General features: G+C 37.3%; 1 protein-coding gene across 1 annotated transcript in view; it reads right to left on the minus strand.

Annotated features, from left to right (window-relative positions):
• LOC130582571 (rab GTPase-activating protein 1-like) overlaps positions 1-24,361 on the minus strand; it is a 114,070-nt gene that overhangs the window by 41,993 nt on the left and 47,716 nt on the right. Inside the window, exons 14-15 of the mRNA XM_057381366.1 lie at positions 22,849-22,942; positions 18,741-18,891 (exon numbers count right to left, since the gene is read on the minus strand). Of these exons, the coding sequence (XP_057237349.1) occupies positions 18,741-18,891; positions 22,849-22,942 (245 nt within the window). The remainder of the gene's footprint in view (positions 1-18,740; positions 18,892-22,848; positions 22,943-24,361) is intronic.

Consider the following 24,361-nt stretch of genomic DNA (forward strand, 5'->3'; position numbering starts at 1 on the left):
GGGAGCCGGCTGGAGGGAGCAGCGCAACGCGGGCACCGCACCCGACTGAGCTGGGCTACCCGTGGCCCCAACTGCTTGTACTTCGGCGAAGAGCACCGGGAGCCTGAGGAGGAAACCAACACAATCCACACGCAATCTAATAAACCATCATCATCATCCCACTGAAATTGTTTACTAGAAGTTATTCACACATTACTAACTGTGCACACGCCTTTTAAGCATCACCTGCTAAGGTTTTGCTTGGTAAAATATCTGCCATGGTTCCACACGTATTTTCTGGTCTTATTTAAAATTAGTCCCCTTTTTAATTACATCCCCTAATTAATTATTTCCAAATTTAACAYGTATATGTCACAAAACTCATCTGCACCTAGTTTCAATACTATACCAGTATTAGTAGTACCCTAATAGTACCCTAACTGCTTCAATAACAGTTTAAATGCAAGTACTTGTAGCACATTATTTTCCAAACAGAACACAATTAACTCAGTTCTCTGCTGCAAAGGGATGCTGCTATTCCCTGATTAAGGACTCAGAACTTTTGTTTACTTTGTGCTTCCTAAAAATAAACGCAGTCACAGAAGTACAGCCATCAAGGTTATCTTACACAAACACTCCATGCATCTTTAGACACTGAAACAGCAAATTTAGATACCAAAATACCAACGACAGAACAGCATTTTGGCCTATTGATCAGCAGAAACGTGTCTTGGATGGTATCAGAGGCTTTAACCAATCAAGTCATTAGAAATCACAGTGTTTTAAATCCTTCTAGTTCCAAGGTAAACCAAAGGCAAAATTTTAATAAGCTACTCCCGAGTTAACATCTTGTATTTCAGGTACTGCCTGGAGCAAATATCCAAGGCTGAATGACAAGTCTGCAGCAATGTGAAGCAGTACAAACTGCAGCACTGTCAGAGTGGTTTGCAGTAAGGGCATGTGATCATTCCAAAGTCTTCTATCATTAAGGAAAATTTAAACTAACTCGCATACCTGAGAATGGAAAATGACTGCAACAACAGACTTAACGACTACATTTAGTCCCTGAGCATGGCTTTAAGGCCCTGTTATCCATAACAGGGCCAGAACAATAGGGAGAAATTTTTATTCCTCCTCTTCCCACTCCTCCTGTGGGGGAGGAGGAGGATAAAGACAGTGCACAGGCATGGCAGTGACCAGTACTTCTCCCACTTCTCCTTGGGATAGAYTGTGGTTGTCACCAGGGATATAAAGGACCTTAAAACGGACATTAGRGAGCCACAAAGGTACACAGGAGTGTAAGATTAGTCTGACAAAGGTAAAGSCTGACAAATATGTGGACCACATGAACTACTTAGTACATCCTGCTCTATACAGATTTAAGGACTGGTAACTACTAAAGCTTCCAAATGTCACAGTAACCACTGAGTCACCTTGATCTCAGACCAGCCCCAGCTATGTGCCCAGAGAACTCAACTCTGAGAACAAGCACTTGGGGCAGCCATATATTTTAGGTCTGGTACAAGAAATGCAGACTTTGCTGAGTAGGTAACCGGAAAATCAATGGCAACCTCTGCTAGTTGGCTCTAGATGCAAATAAAATRCTTCCTCTAAAGAAATTATAACTAAAGGCACCAAGTGGATGAAAAGCAAGGAAGTTTGACATCTCTGGGAATACAAGCWGGCTTCCTTCACTACTACAAAGCAAGTCATGCTGCAAGCTGCCAGTGGCTTTATCACCTCAGCCACTCACTATAAATTGCACCATGCTGACGGCACTAAGTTGTTCTGTTCCATGTATATTTAGAGGCAAGTGAAAATTAAGCAGAAATAAGCTAGTCCTGATGAAMCGATGTGATTACAGAGGGAATTTTAGAAAATGTGACAATACCAGAACRTTTTATCAGAGGTGGCCCATTAAAAGCTCTAAGGGAAAAGTTTTTTATTTGGGAATTAGAGACATATTTGGACCTCTGACAGTTTCAAACAAAACGTGCTTCAGGATTTTTTTTTTTAAATTCGTGTGTAAAGAAAAGGAAGAGAGAAAGAGAAGTGTTCTATTGGAAGAATTACCTTACTGTGACCACATGGTGCACAAGTTCCCATAGCTGGTTACATCCAGCTAGTGGACTGAACACTCCTCAAAATGAAGGAGCAATTCCACACCTTCTTTATAAATTACCCCAGCTAGAAACGACACAAGTCGCCATCCAAAACAGAAAACTCACACCATCTGATCCTGCTGAAAACAGARGCAATGTGGTAGGAGCATGAGCTTTGTATATCCAAAGCAAAGCTRTGAAAGCAGTGGTGATGTGTGACCCTGAAAAGAAATCGGATAAAGCTTCTCAGACAGAAAAAGTCCATATGGAAGGAGATTTAGAAGCTCCAAGCAAGAAAACAATTTATTAGTCATTCTGTTTAGAAAGGAGTATCAATATTTGTTTCCCAAATCTTTTTTGTAAGGTAACAGGACTGATGGAAGCAATCCCTGCTGTTCACAAAGCAGCATCTCAATCACACCACTCATTTCTAGTTTGAARTCTTTCCTTGTTAAATTATTGAATGATCAGCTGGATTAAATGGACAACAGTAATTTCCATAAAATCTTTTTAAAAGGCATTGAGGACAGCAAGGAGGTGCAGCCGAGAGTGTGGGATAAGGAACACAGTAGTTATTTATTTAGATGCAGACCTGAATGACAGTGTTCATATACATATCAGCTCATCAGCCTCTATTTTTTTATGCCCAACTCTTTTTTTTTTTTTTTACAGTAGTATTTGCTTTTATATACTTTCTCCTAAGCTTAAGGAATAACGGTGTTTCTTTCCATTTGCTTTATTTTTAATCTTAACTAGCTCTGGCATTTAATTGTTCCTGCATCTTATGAACACCCTGGCTTTGTTTTTAATGCCTCCAGAATAATTCTGTTCTGAAAAGCCTSCAGTTGTAATGCAGCTTAAAGCAGCAGAGGAGGAAGGAAAATAATTTGTTGCATTAAAAATTGTGARTCTGTGTGTATCTGGTTGTGTGCATACACGGATGGGGTCTTCTACATCTTATTAGTGTTTGAAGTTGGTCTGTGAAGACATATTAGTGYTGTAGTTAAGGCAGAAATTGGTTACGTTTGTTACATGGAATATAAAGCCTCTTCCCCAAATCCACCCACTGCAGCTGTCTATTTAAAACATGCCACAGAGAGCTTGCACTTACACAGGACACACACAGATTTTGACCTGAATACAGGCATATGACAAGATATAAGAGCTATATTCATACAAATAAACCCTTATTTTTTTTTCTCAAAACAAGCTTAGGCTTCYCAAACCCCTTATACCCTACAGATACCATCTGACCCCATGCCCTGCTCCAAACAGGGTCAAAGTCAGATCCAACACCAAATTTAAGCCATGTTGTCCTGGGTCCTACATTCAGCTGAGCTGTGAAAATTTCCAAGGATGGAGTTTYCACAGCCTGCCTGGCCCCCTGTTCCAATGCCTGACCATTCTCCCTGTGACTCCCATCATCAGCTCAGAATTTTTCTTTCTGTGGTTTGTCTTCATCCTCATCAAGAATAAACCCACTTGGTCCAGTGATGAAGAAGTGTCAGTTCTGAAGGAAACAGTAGTATATTGTAGAAAATTTAAAACCATTTCTCCACCTGCTATCAGTCCTGCTATCAGAGATCAGCTCCTTTCCTTCTCCCTTGCATCCTACAATCCTAAAGAATGYCATAAATCATTTTACAGTGCTATGGCCCACATACCCTGTGTTGCAACAAAGATCAAGAGACACCAGGTATACAGTTGCATTTCTGAAATGCAGATGCTCTCGTGGACCTCTTACCTCACAGATACAGAAAAAATTACCCCCAAAGCCAGCACAGGACTGTTCTGCATTACAGCGAAACTGAATTTGGTGGCAGCAGTAGAGTAGGTTCTGTAAGGTGGGGGAAAAGGAAGGGGCTTGTATCATTTAGAGCCAAGGGTGGGCACAGTTCAGGAAAGACTGGAAGAGAACAGTAGCTTTCTAAAAGGTCAAGAGATGTGAAGGGAGCTATGATCCCTTTGCCTKTTACTACTACTCCAGCAGGCTCAGGTTCAGCCTGATCCTCTGCTGACCCMCAGCTCAGTCCTTTTCCAATACTTTTAATGATACAAATATTAGCCAGTAGTACATAAATGCTASGTAATTAGGATGCTGTGATGCAGAGCAAGAAGAAATGGGAAAATAATTTTCTTTTTCATGTGGCTCAGTAGAGAGATGGGCATTTATCATGCAGTCTTCATGGTGTTATGCAACAATTACATCAAATGTTTCTAAATTTCAAAACTTTAAAATTACTCCTAACATTATTCCTTTATTTAATAAATATTAAGCAAGTTTTTGGAGTAAATTGCTACAATCTCCCTTTAAACATTACTGCCTGTGATTTCATGGATTGTATTTCACAGAATTACWGAAYTGTTTGGGTTGGAAGGGATCYCAAAGAGCATCTTGTTCCAACCTCCCTACCATGGGTAGAGATGTCACCCACAAATGCATACAAAGCAAATACTTTTCTGAATTTCACATAAAAGAACATTTTTTCTGCATTTCTACATTTTAAAGAGTAGCTTCCCTCAAGTGATATTGATGGTCATATGAATCCACTTTACAAGTTTAATCCAGAGTGACAAATACCACCAAACTCCTGTGCCCTGAATCAATAGAAATAAAACTCTGTGCAATAAACTATCAGCCAGAAAGTAAATTTACTTCAAGGAAATGCTGTGCAGCCTACTAAATGGCGATAATTAAGATTTTTCAGGAAYCAAACAGCATTTACTTTCAACAGCACATAAGCTACAGAAAGATGCTATTTACTGACTGACCATATATAAGAAATGCACTGTGGAAGCCCAAGAAAAATATCTTAGGATGGTATGAAAAGCAAAATATTCAACATGTGCCCTCAGACAGTTTCATGCATTTGCCACTAAAAATAAACCTGGTCTTACACTAGCAGCAGTTAAAAAAATTAAAAAGAAAAGTATAAGAACAAAAGAACACCAACTTATTATCTCCCACTGCTCCTGTCTTTCAAGAGACAATTAAAATATGAAATCACAGGACAAAGTACAGCAATTAAGAGAACTGTAAATGAAGAAATGCTGAAATGTAGAGAATAGTCTGCACAGTGCAGGTAGCATTGCCCTTTCCTTTCCTGTGGGAATAATTTTTCATATTTCAAAACCATACTTAAAAAATTTTAGTACTGCACTTATTCAAGCTTTTTAGTGGCATCTTTTGACACAGTTGTATTTTTACTAATACTTTTGTCTATGTCAAGTCAGGAAGTACATTCCATAGATACTGATTTTCTAAAAGCATATTTTAAGTGGGCACCAAGAAAATGTATGTTCAGAAGGATTTCAGCTCATTTGGCAGGAGTGTAAGCTCAGTCAGTATTAGCAGTAATTCCATTTTAGCAGAACTAGAATAAGAAATTTCAAAGCTATTTAAAAATCCCCCAAACATTGYGATTGCCTACTTTGATTTTTCCCACACTGGAAGCCAAACAGTTATCTTAAACTACAGCATGACCTTYTAAAAGGCAAGCAATTTTGATTTAATGAGTTCAACTGATTTAAAAAAAATTATTGCAGCCTTAATTAGGAAGCCAACTCGTATGGCCCATGAAAAACCAACTACTAGGAACATGAGGATCGAAGCCACATACAACTGTCTCTCAAAATCAAAAGTTTGGATGTATCACAGAATAGTTTCACTTCAGTCTAATCCTAAGTATTGAGAWCCACCAGGTCTTATGGGACAAACTCACAGACACACATCAAGAACAGATTCAAATTCACTCTCCATGGTTGTGGTTTGGGTTAAACACACACAGAATATTCTCCTGGAATCCAGTCCARCCTAGACAGGCTGTATGGAAACACATGCCTGGTCACACCGACAATTTATTTTTTAGTTGATTATACAACTGACAGATTAGAGCCTAAACGTTCCTTTAATATTTTTTTAAAATAGTTCTTCAAGGAATGAGAGTTAGCTCAGAAAAGCACTGAACATCAGGATCATTTAGGAGATGAAGTCACAGCTCCAACAGTTGGTATGGGCAAAATCAGTTYGGAGCTAAAAAGCCACTATTTGTTTTAGTGCACAGTCTATTGGGGAGCAGGTGGTACCAACCCCAAATCCTAGAAAATCCAAGTCTACTACTTCTTGACAACAAAAAAGCTAAAAATTATCGAAGCAAATAGTGGATTTTTAAAGACTATTTTTAAACTGTTACTCGGGATTACTCTTCCACCACATTGTGAAGAAATAGAAAAGAAGAACATGAAAAAGATATGGCATAATAACTATTTATAACTGGAAGGATGGCACATTTTCTTTTTAAAGATTTAAACCTCAGCTTCATTTAGACCAAATCTGTCTYCCAGGTGGAAGTGCTGAAGAGTTATCACTTACTATGTTATAYAGAAGTTATCACTTCTCCTATAGCATGGATCTATATACACTTGCATCAATATCCATATATGAGAAAAGACAAGGAATAATTTCCTACCAAGAATTGTTTACCAGGAATATTTTGCAAATAACAGTGGAAGTACATTCCTGGGTAACTCACAGACATACAATCTCAAAATGAGAGGTGTTTGGAAAGTGCCACTGAAAGCAAGAATTACAGACTTTCAACCCCTCCCCTGAGTTAAAAATTAGCTAACTAAAATTTATAAAATCATCCCTTAAGAAAAAAAAAGAAATTAARTACATACTTTATTAGCACTAAGAATATGTTAAATATAAAGAAAACATTGAGATATACAAATCTTTTTGGAAAGGACACTATCAGGGAATGGAGAAGTCTATAGATTAAGTACAAAGCCAACTTCTTTCACCAATATTAAATTCACACATAAACCTCTCCCCTCTGCTCAAGATTTTGGCGTGAAGCTAAATGTCAATCTCTTAGTWCATCTAATTTACACATATATCACATAGAAGTGCCCCAAACACAGAATATCAACATGCTGAACAAAACACTGTCTCTAACTCAGTGACCTTGTTTATAGCCATTCCATATACTGAAATAAAGATATTAGAAATTACCCACCTAAAGTTTTCTAAAAAAACTAAAATAAATAAGAATAAGAAACAGCTTTTTTTTTTTTTTTTTTACAAAAGAAAGGTTTTACACAAGTGATTTGCATTCATTTTTCAGTCTAAGTTATGAAAATATTCAGCAGTCAAAAATGCCATAGGAATGGAATGCTAGATTTAAAAAAAGCCTTATTTTYCAACTAATTTTCTAGCCCAAGTGCTCACAGGGGATGATCTTTGCCACATTTCCTTTCACCCCCAAAGAAGGTTCTTTATAAAACAAAGCAAAAAAAAAAAGGAAGGAAAAAATGGTTCCATTCAAAAACCTATATTTTATTGTTATGGCAACTGATGTGCTAAAAATATAGCAATAAAGTTGTTATGGCAACTAGAATTTTAAAGGCAGTCAAAAGCAAAATAATCAAACATCCTGCTGGCTTAAAATGTAACATCTATGACTCAATTTACACAAAGAGCTTCAGAGACAAGCAGAGGTTGGGGTTTTTTTKGGGGGATTCTGCTTTAGAGATTGCAATTAGTAAAATTGCAGAGAACTCTAAGGAGTATAAGGAAGCATGTCAAGGTGAGTAGAAAATTACATATTCCAAATTCTCACAGTCAGTAGGAAGAAACAAACACCTTATAATGCTTACCTGATGYCTTGGCAACCTTACCTAGATCCATAAAATGCATCAGGCTGCCCAGTGAAGCTGTGGCTGCCCCATTCCTGGAAGTGTTAAAGGCCAAGTGGGACAGGGCTGGGAGCAACCTGGGCTAGTGGAATATGTTCCTACCCATGGCCAAGGGTGGAACAAAGATGAGATTTAGCATCCCTTTCAACCCAAAGCATTCTAGCATTCCATGACTGAAATTACTTAATGATTTTAAATTAAGTACTCTTTGGAAGTACCAAAATTTATTTGTCTGAAGCTGCAGAGTTCTGTCCCTTTGTATGTATGGAATTATAAAGATGACTGTGCTATGATGATATTTAAATTTATGATACATCCATKATGATCATTACAGGGCTCCCAATTATACAAGCACTTCCACAACAATCTCAGAAAACTCTTCTCTCATTTGGTATTTCTCAGATTGTCAAAACTGCTACTTCTATTAAAAATTAACAGTACTGTGTGCACCATTAACTATTCCAAAACCCAGACTGAGACAAGCCTTAATTAATAATRAGCAAACTATTTAACAGATACTTCAGAAATTATGACTAGAAACAGTAATTTGTACTGAAAATATTTGCACTTAAACCATGTAAATAGCATGTGCTAGCATCCCCGCGTAAGCTGGTATTTTAACACAGCATGTGTCTTATATTTTGGCTTCACAGCACTGAAAATCAAGGCTCCTACTAGCAGTACTCATAACGTTTTTCTGACTCATGTGGAAAGTCTCACATCCCAGTCCACAAAAGCCTTCAGTGAGCAGAACTAGCATGGCCAAGAACACAGCTCAGACTCTTCACTTTCACTTAAGGGGAAAGGATCAGATTAATTCCTTATTATTTTTGTAATTTTTTATTACAAAAAGCAGATGTACACCGTAAATTCAACACACAGGGATGTGCAGCAAGGCTAACACTGAAAATTCAAGCGTATTTCTGTAGTTTGGCTTCCCCAGCTCCAGTATTAATCCTTGAGTTTAACACARTTAACTCACTCCCTCTTAAGAATCATGTGAAGCTAGCTTCTCTAGAAACACAAATTTTGTAGGTAAATATCTAACCTAATGAATCTATGATCAAGTCTACAGCTTCTGCAAAGAAAACTCCATGTATAACTCTCCCTCTACATACATTTTCATYAGTCAGGACACATCTTAGACATGGGTATATCAAGACTTTGATTTAAAGTTTTAGAAGTATAATGTCTTTGCTTAGGCTAAAGGAGTCAGGCTGCATGTTTTCATGGCCTGTTGCTGACTCAACCAGACATGCAGACAACTCTGAAAAGACAATCAGTTATTGCTGCTCTGAGCTTTCTGCAAAATTAGTTGTGTAATATCCTAGACTTAACCAAGTGCATTCCTGCCTGAAATGTAAGGTTTTGAGTTCAAAGAAAATGAGCAGACCTCCAGATATTACTCTTTAACAGCCAGCTGTGTAAATCTACTGCTGGCATTCAGCATCACTGTTCTTGGGGTATCAGGGGGGTAGCCATTCTGCACTGAACACACATATATACATTTATAAAAGCATCACCAAAGAATATTCATACTAACATTTGTGGGTACGTTTTATCCCTAATGTGTGTTTATATATTTTCAAATTTCCTTTAAAGGAGAATTTAAAAGTCTTCACAGAAAGGCAAAGTAAATCCTAGACAAGTGATAAAGAAGACCAAAAGAGCCTTCTGGAATTACATTTATGAACTCATGAAAGAAAGGGGGCACAGTTCCAAAAGGTACCCAATTCCTCTGCTATACAGGCACCAAAAAGTACAATTAGACTGCAATTAGACTTAATTTACCTAAGGCTGCCTCACATGTCCATCCTGCCCTGCCCCAGTGCTTTATCCCATCTCACCCTCACACCACACCTGCACAGTGAATCTCTCTGAGAGAAATRGAGTGAAGGAAATTTTCYAAATAAAAATGCACAATTATTGTCAAATAATGCACAATTAGCCGTGCAAATGCTAGGTAAGGGAGATGGAACATGYAGTAAAAGAAACCACTTTTGGCAAGCACACTGTCTGAAACTGCAACCTCCATCAAYGACAATTTCGTTTTAATGCAGGCTGTATCTTGTATTACTGAGTCGAAAAAAAGACTATTTTGAAACTGGATTGTTTTGAAGACAGCCATATGAAGACAATTTTGTCATATGCAGGATATGATTAAAATATGTGAAGCTCCATATCATCACTATTTGGTTGTCAGTTTAAAAAACAACTGATGAAAACTCTCAACAAGAAAATCWTACCTGCCAAAATATTTGTGTATGTCCACAGAAACCTACATAAAAGATTGATTGCAGTCTGCTACTGCATATATTATAACAATCTCCTTCTGGTTAGTTTACCTCAAYAGCTCCAAATGTGCTTGCTGATAGGGGACATGACTTAATTTGTATGAACATACTCATCACTGCAAAGGGAAAAAAATCCTTAATGGATACAGACTGTAAAGAAGATCCATAGGTCTCTCATCTTTTTCGAAGTGATTAAAAATAGACTTTAAAAGTCTTCTCAGTCCCTTAGATGAATATCCTAGAGMACACACAASCTTGTCATTTGGGGTTTTATCAYGAAGAAGTCATAYRTAAAGTAAGGTGTCAAAAGGTAGAGAATTCACTCCAATATCAAATGCCAGTTTGGATTTATGTGATGCATTCATCACTTTTGTATGCTTTAATATTCTACACATGCCGCTCAAGCTTTTCTCACTTTTGTTCTGAACTGCTGTGCACTGCTATGGTGAAACATGCTTTAATGAAGTGTTGACCACAAGTATTGCTATTAACAAAGACTTTAATCACCAAATGTTTGGATTCATAGTGTTCATCTCTAAGCATTTAGAGCGCTCTTTCTTACAGCATCAAACATGAACATACTGAAACCAGTAAAGTAATAGTCAGGAAAAGGTGGTTTGCTCTCTTCAACAAAGAGAAGCATTTTAAGATTTAAATTTAAGATTAAAAATTGAAGATTGCTAAAGCTCCAGCTCTGGAGTGCTGCAACCTCCTGAACACCAGTTATACAACCTTTATTTGAAAGCAGAGACCCGTTAGGAAGACATGGATTTGAGAGGCAAGAGGAATACCAAGAGCACGTTGATTGTTTCAAACCCAGTTATCCCTCAGCAATCACAGCTCTTGCAGTGGACACAGACATAACCATCTGCTTCAGGTAAGCAGTGTCCTGTGCTGACAGGGAAGATCATACACACAGAATTCCCTAAGACAACACACTCTGCAGAGAACTTCTAAAATGGTCCACTTTTACTCAGAGGTGCTGAATACCATCATTTAAAATGTCTCCTTACTACAGCTGCACTTTCAGTATCAGCATCAATACTGCTACAGGAAAACTGAACACCTACGAACAAACCAACATTCAAATTCAACTGGGATACCTATTCATGTTTTCTCTATAAAAGAATATCAGGGATTTTCAAATGAGCTCTGAGGTGCCAAGAACTAGCAGCTTTTACCACGCTCGAAGGGAACAGGGAGGCAGTGACACATCCCAACTCCATCCCACTTAAAAAGCACTTGTTATCTGCGTCAATATTGATATATCCTGAACTTGTGACACTAGCTGCTGTAATATCAATTCTTCCAGTAACTGTCATTTAAACCTATTCAGGTCATAATACTGGTACAAACCTTGGTTTTATCACTGTTTGGAATGATGGACAACTCTCCTCTCCTGATTTGCAGAAAATGGATCATAAATTCATGCAGACAAAATAGAACACAGACTCCAAGAGGGCATATGCAAGTCTCATTTATGCTCCACCCTTCAGAACAAATGTGTCAATTTATGTGACTTTTAGGGAGGAGAGGTCATATATCACCTCAAGAGCCAGGAATTGTATTGCAAGTATCATTTTAGTGTTCTCATAAGTGATTATGTATGGAAAAGAGACTGGAAAAAAAATCTTAATGTTGCAGAACATTTTACAATTTTATGCAGACCCTGAAAATAAAATATTACTGGTGATACTTTCCACCTCATGTGTCATATATAAACATTAAGATAACATAAAAATAAAAATTACTAATGGATGCTCCTCCTTTGTTTCCTGAAGGGACCTATCTTTAAATTGAAGAATTCCTTTGAAAATGAAGAGTGATGATTAGATTTTCCCTTTTGTGCACACAAAATTGAAAGATTTTCTCCAAATGAGTGCTAAATGAATCAAAACTTGGCAAATTAAATTCACCTTAGGGACATTTTATTCCTGAGTTTGTAACAGTAATATTAACATTTGCTATAGAACTAGGTATCCTGGTACCTCCATCTTAAACTAAAACTTKTATCTGAATTTACATTAAGCTATTTAAAGAATTAAAATTGTATCAACTTCTACTCTTCAAAGACAATAATTTTTAATTCATTTCTAGTAAGTATTTTTAGTTCATATATACTTTATTGTCCCACAATATTAGAGCACCACTAAAATAATTCAAAGTAGGTGACTGTAACTGTCAGYACCAACAGATCAGCTTACACCAAAAATAAGGCTTCCTATCACTCCAACCAGCATATGAGCTGATTTGTCTCTACTAACCACATCACATTATAAAAATATCAAGAATCTACTAGCCATGAAATGAATGATCTCATTTTAAGAGAAGAGTTAAGTAGCAGTCATCCTATCCTTATCCTTAAGAAAAGGTAGGGAAAAGTAAAAGATAAGAAACTGGCTGTACACACTGAATTTAAAAGAAACAGKAAGCTCTGAAAAAGTGATCTGTTCCTCCAGAATTATTTTTGCCTAATACCCAAGTACCACATTCATAATTAGCTCTTTATTTTTTTAGTCAACTGAAAAAAAAAATCACATTTTTATCATARTGATCATTGATCCTTATGTAATGGGATCTTCTATAATTGCTTACAAAACTGCTATGCCATCCTTGATATCTATTTSCTTTAAAAGTCAAGGGAGACAATTACGAATTAGCAAGGAGAGAATAAACATGCAAAAAACCCACTATTCCTTGCTACAGAAAAGCCTAAACTCCCCCATTTTCAATCAGGACAAATGGATGTAGCATTCTGAACAGAAATATTTGCTACAAAAATACYCTAATATTTCAGTCCATTAACCAGCCTGCTGTGGCAGCTGGCGAACAGTCATCTTTTTTATTAGACACCCTTACTGATTAATTAGTCTCAGAACACTGAGCAGTGGAACCCTGCATGAAGCCACTGGTACAAAAAATATTCCTCTTTCCCTTCTTAGTGCTAACTAAATATCCTTTGGTATTGCTGAAAATAACAAGCTTGATTCATTTTCTACTCAAACTAAAACAGCCTTCCTAAGCAAAGAATTCTCTCAATTCCCACCTAAATTGTTTCATACAAATTGTATTTGCTTCACACAAATAAAATAAATTTAAAAACTAAATGAACAAAACCACACAAACATGGCATCAATGCACCAGTTTCAAAGTCAACTGCATTTAATCTCCTTTGTATAGAAATAGTGACTCACTAGTGATCTCCTCAGTTTTCCTTTTACTAGCTATGCAAGCAAACTGACAATAAAAATTAAAAAGCCAAGTAAATATTAAGTATGAAGCAAAGAAGCAAACACCTTTTCTTGTGTGAATAGTTGGGAGTAAATTCAAAGTTTAAAAAATAAATTAATTCTGCATTAGGATTGCATGAAAGTTGATCTTTACTTCAGTCCTTGGAGCTTAGTTTGCAGACAGATACACCAAGAAACAGATAGAGCTAATTCAATACATGAAAGATTGTGCTTAAGCACATGTTGAAACTTCAACARTAGGATCTGCTATTTTCATCTATCCTTTTTCTAACTTTTAATTTTGGACAWGACACACCAAGGAAACCTGCAATCTTAACTTTTGGGGCTTTTTCTTTTTGTTTTGAAACAAGAAGACTTGTCCTGTAGGAATCAAAATAATATTGGTAATCCAAATTGAACAGATAAACTATATATATTGGTTCTAAATTGATCAATTTCATCCATCCCCAAATCCAATCCATTTGTTCCATCTTTTGCAGCAATGGAAAATACTTTCCTTTAACTGGTCACTATTACATGAGAGTTATACTGCTGGAGTAGTGATACACCTGATTAGTGCCACTTTCAAATAATTGAATTACGGAGATACTTTATTTTTATGATATGAAAATGTTTCATCCCCAAATCAATGCCTCTCAGAGCCTGGAAGAATTCTTAGGAGGAGTGACTTGAAATGTTTTTGGTTCAGACACAAAACACCAAAAAATATAGTCAGCAGAAAAAACTTTTTTTTGGCCTAATCTTCCAAAGTCTGATCCTTTAATTAGTGATTATCTCTAACTGTTCTCAGCACATGCTCATATTGCCAAAAGAAATTACAAAAATAAATGAATAATCTTATTTTTGGTTCTCTTCCAAGTCATTTGGAAGGACAGCCATTCAGTCCTTAAAACCTTCAACTCAATGTCACCATCCAGTTCAAAACCAGGCCTTTCAATTCCTTGCAAACTTTCTTTGTTTTGAATAATGTAATATTAATAAAAACTACTGTATCTGAGAATAGGCTTCTTTTTCTGATCTTGCTTTAAAAAATAATAAATTTAATACAAGTTTCGCTTCCTTAAACTGCAGCAGCTGCTGCATTTAAGTAAGTCTATATATGCTGTTAGTTGAACATACAGTTCATTTCTTAACGGAATTCATATTGTAAACTGGAAGTCTTTTATGAATAAATCATACATTTTAGAATCAGAAATGCTACCTTAAAACAGTCCATCCAAAAGTTTTTAACTACAGAACATGAGTGATAGCCCTCTGTTTTTGCTCTCATTTTACTTAGACAAGTACACGCGGCCCTGACAGGAAAGAAGTCTCACCCTATCAAATTCAGCAGTGAGAACATATACAAGAATGAAACCATCTAAAACAGAGAAGCAAAATTCTAATAATAATCAGTTCAAGATGCAATAAATAAAACGTGTCCCCATGCAGATGCAACAAGTATTCTACAGTAAGCTGCTACATCCTGTCATCAAATGACATCAAGTTTCTAATCATTTACACACTGATAGTGCCTGATATCTGTTCTGACAGGGATACAAGTGGGGCAAGGGGGAGCACGATTCTTGCTGGAGACAATTACCAGTCACACCAATTGTAAACAGGGTACCCTGTGGCTTGGCATCCACCCGTTTATCGGAGCTTTGAATGTATCTTGTCATGGAAAAATTCATCTGAATCTCTGGAGAGSAATCAGTGAGGCTGAACATGAAATGCCACAAAAGCAGGAGAAAACGCTTTCTCAACTGACCTCAGCTCATGCATGTTTTTCTACTTATATTCTTTYAACAAACAGATCAGACACGCTTTTTCAAAAGCTCTTTAAGTACCTACATTAGCCCTTCATCATCATAAACAGATTTTTCTCATTCTGATTTTATTTTCTTTAAAATAAATACATAAACAAAAATACACATTTATCTCTACTGACATATCTTTTACTTCCCCCTTCCCCTCATGTGCCACATGCAGTAATGTGAAGAGCCCATGGCACACATGCTAGCAAGGGAAGTAAGGCAGATTTTGATTGTCATACAGAATTTCATGCATGTCAGAAACTAAGCAGCTGCCAAATCACAACTCCTACTCTCTAAAATTGTATACAAGGCCTAAAATTGTGCTCAAAATTCCTGAGCAATTCACCATAATGATCAGGCAGGAACTCAGGTGGGGATCTAAGAGAATACAAGGTAGYGCTTGACAATACTTGTGAAAGCACGTGTATTTTTTTCTCCCTTCCCTCTTGGAACTCCAAACTCACCTAGAGATGGGAAATGAATGCTCTGATCTAGGGGAAAGGATCAGCTGACACGATTATTCTGACACACTGCTGAAGTCCAGTGTGCAGAACTAGGGGATATGGAGGCCTTTAGGAGAAAATAAGTGGAGCATTGATTGTTCTAAATGAGACATTTTATTTTTCTTTCTGTGCTGAATTGAGACTCTAAAACAAACCCCAAATTACCCTCTCCTACAGAACACATTGAACCAAGCACCCCTCACCTGAAAAACACTGTGGCAGGTTCCAGAGCTCTACATACAGATGGATATATACAGTCTGAAACAGCCAGATCTCTTAGGGGACAGCACCTATAGCTGCCCAATCTAACATAGCACTGCTGCACAATACTGGAACAGAACAACAAATGTGTCTATATTATGACTCTAAACTAAATTTAAATGTGGAGTCTGCTGTCATTCAGAGTATCACAAGGCACATATTTTTGGCCTGCCAACAATGCAACTCTCACTAGTGAGCACAGTTTCACCAGAAATTATCCAGTAATACTGCAGTAAAGACAGAGTTTTTACCAGATTTTGCTCTGTCACCACAAGAGGCAACCATAAATCAGGTAATCAGTGCTAATAATTCCAGGTATTGGGTTCATCTTTCACGCTGTGACARTATCATGGCAGACATTTTTCTAGTGCTCTCCAGTGCCCTCTTTCTCACTGAGGTGTTCCAATTGCCAGTTTAACCCAGGGGTGCAGGTCAGGCTGGATGAACAGGGAAGCGTTGGAGCGCTGGGAGTGCAGGTTCAAAGGAAGAATGTTCAAAGAAAGCATAGGACAGAACCTCGGGTACTGCTCCAGGAACTAGACAGAAATGGGGAGCTGTTTGAGGGAGAGAGAGGTTCTGGGGGCTTGTGGGTGTCAGTAGGCAGWGGCTCAAGTTTGTAGCTATTTGTACCACCTTCTACTTCTGATATCTCAGCCCACTGCATTCCCAGTAGAGCAAGTGCAGAGCACCACCAGCTCTTCCCACCCAGGAATGGCTTACAGAAATGGACTCAGGAACACACATGTTCATGGAATACACTGGTGAAGTGGTCACAMCACCCACAAACATGTTCAGCTTCCAGAAGAAAAACATCAAGCAGAATGACCAAAATACAAGGAAACAATGAATTTGTGCAAACATACACATCAGCTGAAAGGATCAAGATGAAAATCATGGGATTGATGGGAAGAATACATAATTAAGGAAAAAATAAAGTTCATATTGTTGGTATATTAGGCTGGTAGAATACAAATAATGTAGAGAAAAAAAGATCAGTTCTGCTTTCTCAGACAAGAGAAAAATGAACAGTCATTAATACCCAAATAATTCTGAAGTTTAAAATTATTAAGTTATCATTATTAGGTAATTATTGATACACATAAGGAAACACTACAACTGAGCTTTTAGCAGTATATACTACTAAAATATATATACTCCCAATCTCTCTGCTTAATTGACATTACTGACAAACCAAAATGGAATTTAAAAGTTCTGTTCACAGACATAAATATCAGATAATAATTCATTTTTTAAAAAATCAGTTGACAGTTTTTTTTCTGGAGCATCCCATATTAACTCTTTCCAAAGATTGGCCCTAGCTTTAGTTTGGCACAGGTTCTCTCCTGTTCATTTCTTTCAGAAGTCTTTTACTGCCAAATGGTGTGATCACCAGCAGTTTAGACAGTTAGACTATAGAAGAAATTTTGTGATTTCAGAAGGAAAATTCTTTACTTTAGAAAAAAACTGCATAAATGCTTCATTTCAGCATAGGATTTAAATTTTTGTCTGTAACACTGTACTGTTTAAAATTACATACTGTACAAAGTATCATCTTCCAAAATACATATCACTGCAGTATTTCTATAGTGAAAAGGCCAAGTGTAACAAGGTACTTTTAAACCACAAGGCCCCAGMATCAAGATAAACCTTGCATTTTAGAAGTGTTCCACTCCTTCCTCCACTGTGAAACAAACACCTTTCCCAYTTTTGGAATCCAGGAGCAAATAATGGAGGTGGCTTTGATGCAACATATAGTTGACAGATGTCCTGTCAATGGTTTCTAAGGAAAATATAACCCAGCTACAACATCAAAATGAAAAATTCACACTATCAAAACATCTTTCCTTGTTGGTAAAGAAAAAAGAAGCCACCAGGACAGCTCTCACTCTGGGGATGCTTATAAACTTCACAAACATAATTATATCAAATTAAGAGGACAAGAAGCAAAACAATAACACATTATGAAAGGAAATTTTGAGTAATAACATCTACCCCAGAATTTCTGTGTGATCAGATAATTCATAACCCAGATAACAAACCCAACACTTGCTCTGAGCAACACATAAAATTATCTCCATCTGTTTCTGCCATTAAAAGCCTATTTGAGACTGCTGCTTTTCTCAGAGCTCTAATAGCCCTGTAGTGGCAGAGTTTCAGAACCCCAAACATTAAGATCTCCTCTGACACTCCACAGAGCTTGTGCTACATAACACAGAGGTCCCTCCTSTTGCCATGACAGATCTAAGAAGATCAAACAGCTCCATAGACTTAGAATATTCACCGACTGCACTGATGACATTTGGACACAGAATGGGAATTGATTCCCAAAAGGGTTCTCCTCTCAGCTCACCCATATGGCAAGGAGACTGGTTTCCTGCTATATAAAAATGGTTAAAACTTCTTTTTTTAAAATAAAAMCCAGAAAAAATAAATACTCAATTTTGTGACAGTTTGTTTGGGTTTGGGTTTTTTAAGTATTGACAGCCCTAAAATTAAGGCATACATAGAACAAAAGTTTGAAAAAACAAAGTGATGGATGTGAGTTTATAAAAAAACCCACGAGCAAATACCTGAACAACAAGCTATGTTCTTACTCTCATCACAGCAAAGAATAGAAAGCTAAATGTAAAGCATTACTACAGATACAGGTCAGCAATTTCTATTGCTAATGCCATGCAACAGGTACCCATGGCAGGAGGTAAAGCCACATAATCACAATTTCAGTTGCTTAAAACAAGTCAAACTATTTCACTCTTCTGCTGCCCTSACACTAAAACCACTGCCCAGCAGAATTCTTCTTAACCAAAGGAAAGAAAAGCAAACAAAAAAAGGAAGGAACAAATAACAAATTCCTTACCATTGTGATGAGTAATCTGTATTTATCCAGCATTGCCTGGTTGTCATGGCATCCTGCCAGCAGCTGCCAGATCTCTGCCCTCAGTGCTTCTGGAACACCACTCTTGACCAGAGTGGACAATCCATTTGGTCTCACAACAAGGTTATTGTGCCTGAAACAAAGATGATATTTTGCCTGTTATACTTCAACTACACGAGTCAAAATAAATATTAAAAACATTAAAAATCTTTATAATTATTCTTTAAAGCAGAATCAGCAACTGGCAACACCAAGAAACGTAAGAATACAAAAATCACCACACATGCACAGTGTTACACAGAGCTTTCAGTCACAGATGTTGAAAAGACCTTTTTCAGATAACAATATTTGCTGATCTAGATTAAAGCTCTCTTAAGACTCACAACAATTTTCAGAGCAATGCAGCAGAAGACTGTCCAAACTSATTCTTTGCTCTTCCTGCTGTAGGAAATGCTGTTCTGAGTGCTTTGTCCACTGTTGTGTTTTCTAGCTCTCCTGGTAGGAGAGTAGTGAGAGTCTCTATATAGCCAAATACCAGCAAGCCATGATTAATTAAATACCCTGCAATCTGACCCTGGATTTGCAGTACTTRTTCTATGAAACAGATCATTGGGACATGAATAGTTTACCACTGTCATTTAAATTTAAAAGGTGTTCTAACCAGTTTCTTCTTCCTATGCTTTGGGGATGATATCCCCATTTTTCCAAATGACCTGAGAATTGAAGAGTGTGATTATATATAAAACCCTTATTATTTTAAAAACAATGATTATTTTTAACTTTCAATGTGTAGTGCAATACAAGTAATTTCTAACTTTATCTCTAAGATTCCCAAAAAAAAACTAGCTTCTTTTTCAGCCCACTTTGCAACCAATCATATTAGCCTAATGGTCTTGTGATGGGAAAGAGCTAGAAAGAAAACCAGTATTCACAGAAACATTAAAAGCACTAAGTACTTGACTTGCGTGGGTTCAGAGGAGGCCATGGAGATGCTGCAGGTGCTGGAGCCTCTCTGCTACGCACACAGGTTGGGATAGCTGGGGATGTTCAGCCTGAAAAAGGAATGGCTCCAGGGAGACMTTATTATGGCCTTTCAGTACCTTAAAGGAGCTTATAAAAAGGAGGGAGAGAATTTTTATATGGGGAGATAGTGACAGGACAAGGGCAAATGGTTTTAAACTGACAGAGGAGAGGGATAGATGGGTATTGGGAAGAAATTCTTCCTTGTGAGGGTGGTGAAGCCCTGGCACAGGTTGCCCAGAGAAGCTGTGGTTGCCCAGTCCCTGGAAGTGTTTAAGGCCAGGGTGAACAGGGCTTATTCCACTAAACTAGGTTGCTCTATGTCCCTGCCCATGGCACAAGGTTGAATGAGATCAGCTTTAAGGTTCTTTCCAACCCAAATTATTTTAGGATTCTATGACTAGACACTCTAAGCAGTTACAGAATTATAGCATACATTGAAAAATAAATAAATAGTAAATAMATCAGAAAGTTGAAGCTCAAGTTGTGGATTAGTTTGGTTATTACATGGATTTAGTCATATGTGRGGAGAATCACAGAAGGGCTCCCCTGAGGACTGGGCAAGCTGATCAAAAGAACAGCTAAAAAGGGACATTACCATAGAAATGGAACAGAGAAGATTTCAGCAACAYCAAGGAAACAATACAAATAAAGCAACAACTAACACACATGCTACAACACCATCCTGAATATAATCCTAACTGGRAATTAAGCAACCAGACTTTACTGTTTCTGTCCTATATTTCTATTTTATAGCAGAGGTAGCACTTCAGCAACACATGTCCATGCTGGACAGCATAACTAACTTCCACAGTCAACTTTCCAAGTACTGAATGGCTCTTTGGGAAACAGCTTGAGCATCCATAATCCTTGCTCARAACRAAAGAAATGATCATAAAATAAAAGYYTGTCTTATTCTAACTTTATTGCATACCATAGGGGGGGTCACTGTTCATGGATGCTGAAATCTTTAATTTGTTACAAAATGCTGCAATTCTCCTGCACAAAACTCAAAAACACAATKTTAAAATATCAGAGAGCAAGCACACAGAGCAGCAATACACAGGCTGTGCTCCAACTTAAACAAATATTTCAGATCAAAGACTGTTATTGATCATTGCCACTGTTTGGCTTTTTTTTAAGAAATAGTTGACCAGTCAGCTAAACCAGCTTAGCTGGCAAGAAAAACTTCAATGCTGAGGATGCAGTCAATAGTAAAATAAATAGATATACCATTACTTTTCAATTGTTCATTCTATCTTTTTTGTAAATTATCTTACTCTCATTTCTGTTTATATGGTTGAAGGAGAGTCACAGCGGAGCAGTGTTTCTGCTGAGTCCAATAGGTGACAGTGACATTTTAATGAAATGACWAAAAGCAATTGAAATGCAAGAAATCTTTCATCTAAGAAACAAATCAGCTCACCAGTTCCGCAAGTGGAAATGTTAATTTTTGTTTGTTTACTTTTTCTTACAAATGCACAGATCTTCTACTAACATATGYTGCAGTTTTCAATACACTAGAAGATTTTATTTCAATTTATTTTTAGTTTTCAAATTCTTACAATTTTTCATATGTTACTCTAAGTTTTGTTCTTAATATGTAACATAACACTATTCAAGAACTCAAGTAGTTTACAGACTTGAATTTTTCTTAAGAGGTAATATTGCATGAGACATTCCTGAAGAAATATTTGCTAGTCCTCAAACAGGCTGGGATTTTCCATTTCTCACCCCATTTTTAACTAATTTTAAGCTGTTTTAACTACTAAACAATTCTCTGTGTTATGTGTAAGTTATGTTAGGACTCCAAAATAATTTATCCCAAAAGTCTTAAATGTTTTGTCTCACTGATTAGTATACTTGAGTAACCAGAAGAAAATAGTTGGTTACATGAAACTAAAGACAATGAGCTGTGGGTGACTCTTTACTTCAGCATACTCATCCACAAGTCCAGGTATTTCTCAAGAACACCATTAATAATAATCAACTGACAAATTAATTCAAAAGAAAGTTAAATTGAAAGGCAGCGTCTTCCAATCTTGGATCTTGGATTAAGGTCTGAAACTTGGGTGATGGAATAGTTAAAAACAGACAGGAGGAGAGGGTTCCACAGGGAAGGCTCAGTTAAACTCAGTACAACCTTGTGATGCCTCATGCAGAAATGTTTGTRTGAGATCTCTATACAGGTGAGGTCAGCAGTAAGAGGCTGTTTCTCCAAAGCTACAAGGTGACCAAGTAAAGGGAGGAATTGCCCAAATAAATCCTTAAAATGTTATTCAGCTTTCTTTTTGGAGTTGGAAAAGGGAACTTCCAATTGTAGATTAAGGGGCTCTGATTATTTTTGTCTCTAGGAGCAGGAGCTATCACTTACAGAGGGAAAACCAAGTAAGGGGCTCTGGCACTTGCTCAGGTCTCTCTGAGGCAGCAAACACACAGACTTTTTCCTCTCTTGGCTCAGTATGCCCTGCTACAGAAGCACTTAATTAAACGACAGAAATAACACTGTTGAGAACACAGCCTGGACTTACAAATTGTGTTTGTTTATTCACCAACAGAAACCATTTCAGTGAGGATTCACAGTCTTTCTAGATTCCTTTTCAAGTGCTTACATATAGCACATTAAAAAAATACACAAAAAAAAGTACTTCTAAACAAATTAAATGTACACCAGCTGGCACAAATGGCATAGATAGAATATGTGGGAGTTGCTGTGTCTGTCCTATCCCAGCACTGAGTTTCATGAGGATTTAACATCCAGCCCCAAATGACCAGAAAGTTCTGCCTGTGAAGTCTCATGCCTGCTGTGTGAGCACATACAAATACACTCTCAAACACTGAACAAAACCAGACTTTTGYACATGCTGTGGGAAAGATTTGTCAATAAACCTCCAAGTAATCTATACTAGCCACCTTTAAATTAAGTTTAAAAACTATACTTCAGTGCCTCTCATTTTCCTTTTTAAACTGTGTAAACTGAAGAATTTTAAACCTCTTGCTCAGGAGCACAGTGTCATAAACCAAATAAAAGGTTAATATCTAAAATCTAATGTAAGAAATTAAACTTTACCATTTCCCCAGCAACTCTCCCCAGGAATACAAAATCTTCTCAGGACAATCCTTTGACACATCACCAGTGCCACTGGAGAGCTCATTATCACTCTCTGTAAAAATAAAGAAAAAACAAGAAAACAAAAGCATGCACAGGTTTACCCAGATCACAGACACTAAAGATGCWTACATATAAATCTCAGACAATTTTTTTCTCATCTATCAGTTTTAAAAGCATAAAAAGACACAAAATTTTAGTGGAATCACAAAGACTGTTTAGCAGACCTTACAAAACAAATGTATTAATAAAGGTATCATAAAGTTTAAAAGACCAGGACAAGGGAAAAATTCACAGCAGTGTTACAGGAGAAAAGACTGGGACRTAGTAAAGCATTATATAAGAAAAGTTTCAAGGCTGTGAATCCTCTATTTAATGAAATTTCAAGGTGYTATCCAAAAGTCACATCCACTCCAGATGTCACATTAAGAGAAGTCTCTGCTAAAGCAAAAATAATGCTACTTCATTACACCACACCCCTTTGGCTATCCTGTGGTACCCTGAGCTCAGGAAGCCTTCTCTGAGCCACAAAGTAATTTTTTTTTTTTTTACTGAAGTAAGTTCATGGATGAGCAGAAAAAAAACAAGAGTGTGACATTAAAGGTCATAGTGCATAGAACAGAGAGGATTTCTTCAAATGAAACCTCATAACTATTAAGAATGAAACACTTATGGAGGGTTATATGCCATTATATGACTAACAGAAGCCCAGAAGAGCTAACGTGAGTCTGGAATAGCACGCTCAAATAACCACSCAATCCAAGCACCCATCAAATGTCCAGGTGTCCCATGGTCCTGTGCAGCTGCCCACAGTAGGCTGGACAGTCTAACTCCATATGGCAAGTCCTTATGCAAATATGGTCTTCCAGGTTTTTTGGACTTTTTCCAGCTTTATTGGAATAAAATACTGATAAGAATCAAAGTGCAACTTCAACAACACCAGCTGCTTACAGGCTCCAGCTCTCAGTGTGTCTTTAGTAGGAAACACAGCCAAAAAAGAGACACAGCAACAGTCCTATTATCATCATCAGAATCCAAGAATGGCTTGTGTTGGAAGTGTCCTTAAAGCCTCATCCAGTTCCAACCACCTGCCATGGGCAGGGACACCTTCCCCTAGACCAGRYTGCTCCAAGTCCTGTCCAACCTGGCCCAGGACATTTCCAGGGATGGCACAGCCACAGCTTCTATGGGCAACCAGTGATCCTCAGAGGCTGCTGAAGCCATGGACAATTTGATAGTGGGCTCCAAGGTTGCCCTTTCCTATGAGCTGAACTGTTTCCAGAAGTTAAAATGTAACAAAAAACGGACCAAAGCTACATCTGCCCCCCAAATCCCTTCAATACTCTTTYCCACACAACTCTGTCACATCTTGTTGCTGATATCTAATACCTGAACTCCTCAGGCACATTAAACACTTCAACTCCAACTTCATGTAGGCAAGATAGTAGTTTAGGTAGATGAGGATCTTCAGTAT

Source organism: Malurus melanocephalus, unplaced genomic scaffold (assembly GCF_030028575.1).
Source record: "Malurus melanocephalus ecotype Western Australia unplaced genomic scaffold, MMel_1.1 scaffold_507, whole genome shotgun sequence".
Lineage (NCBI taxonomy): Eukaryota > Metazoa > Chordata > Aves > Passeriformes > Maluridae > Malurus > Malurus melanocephalus.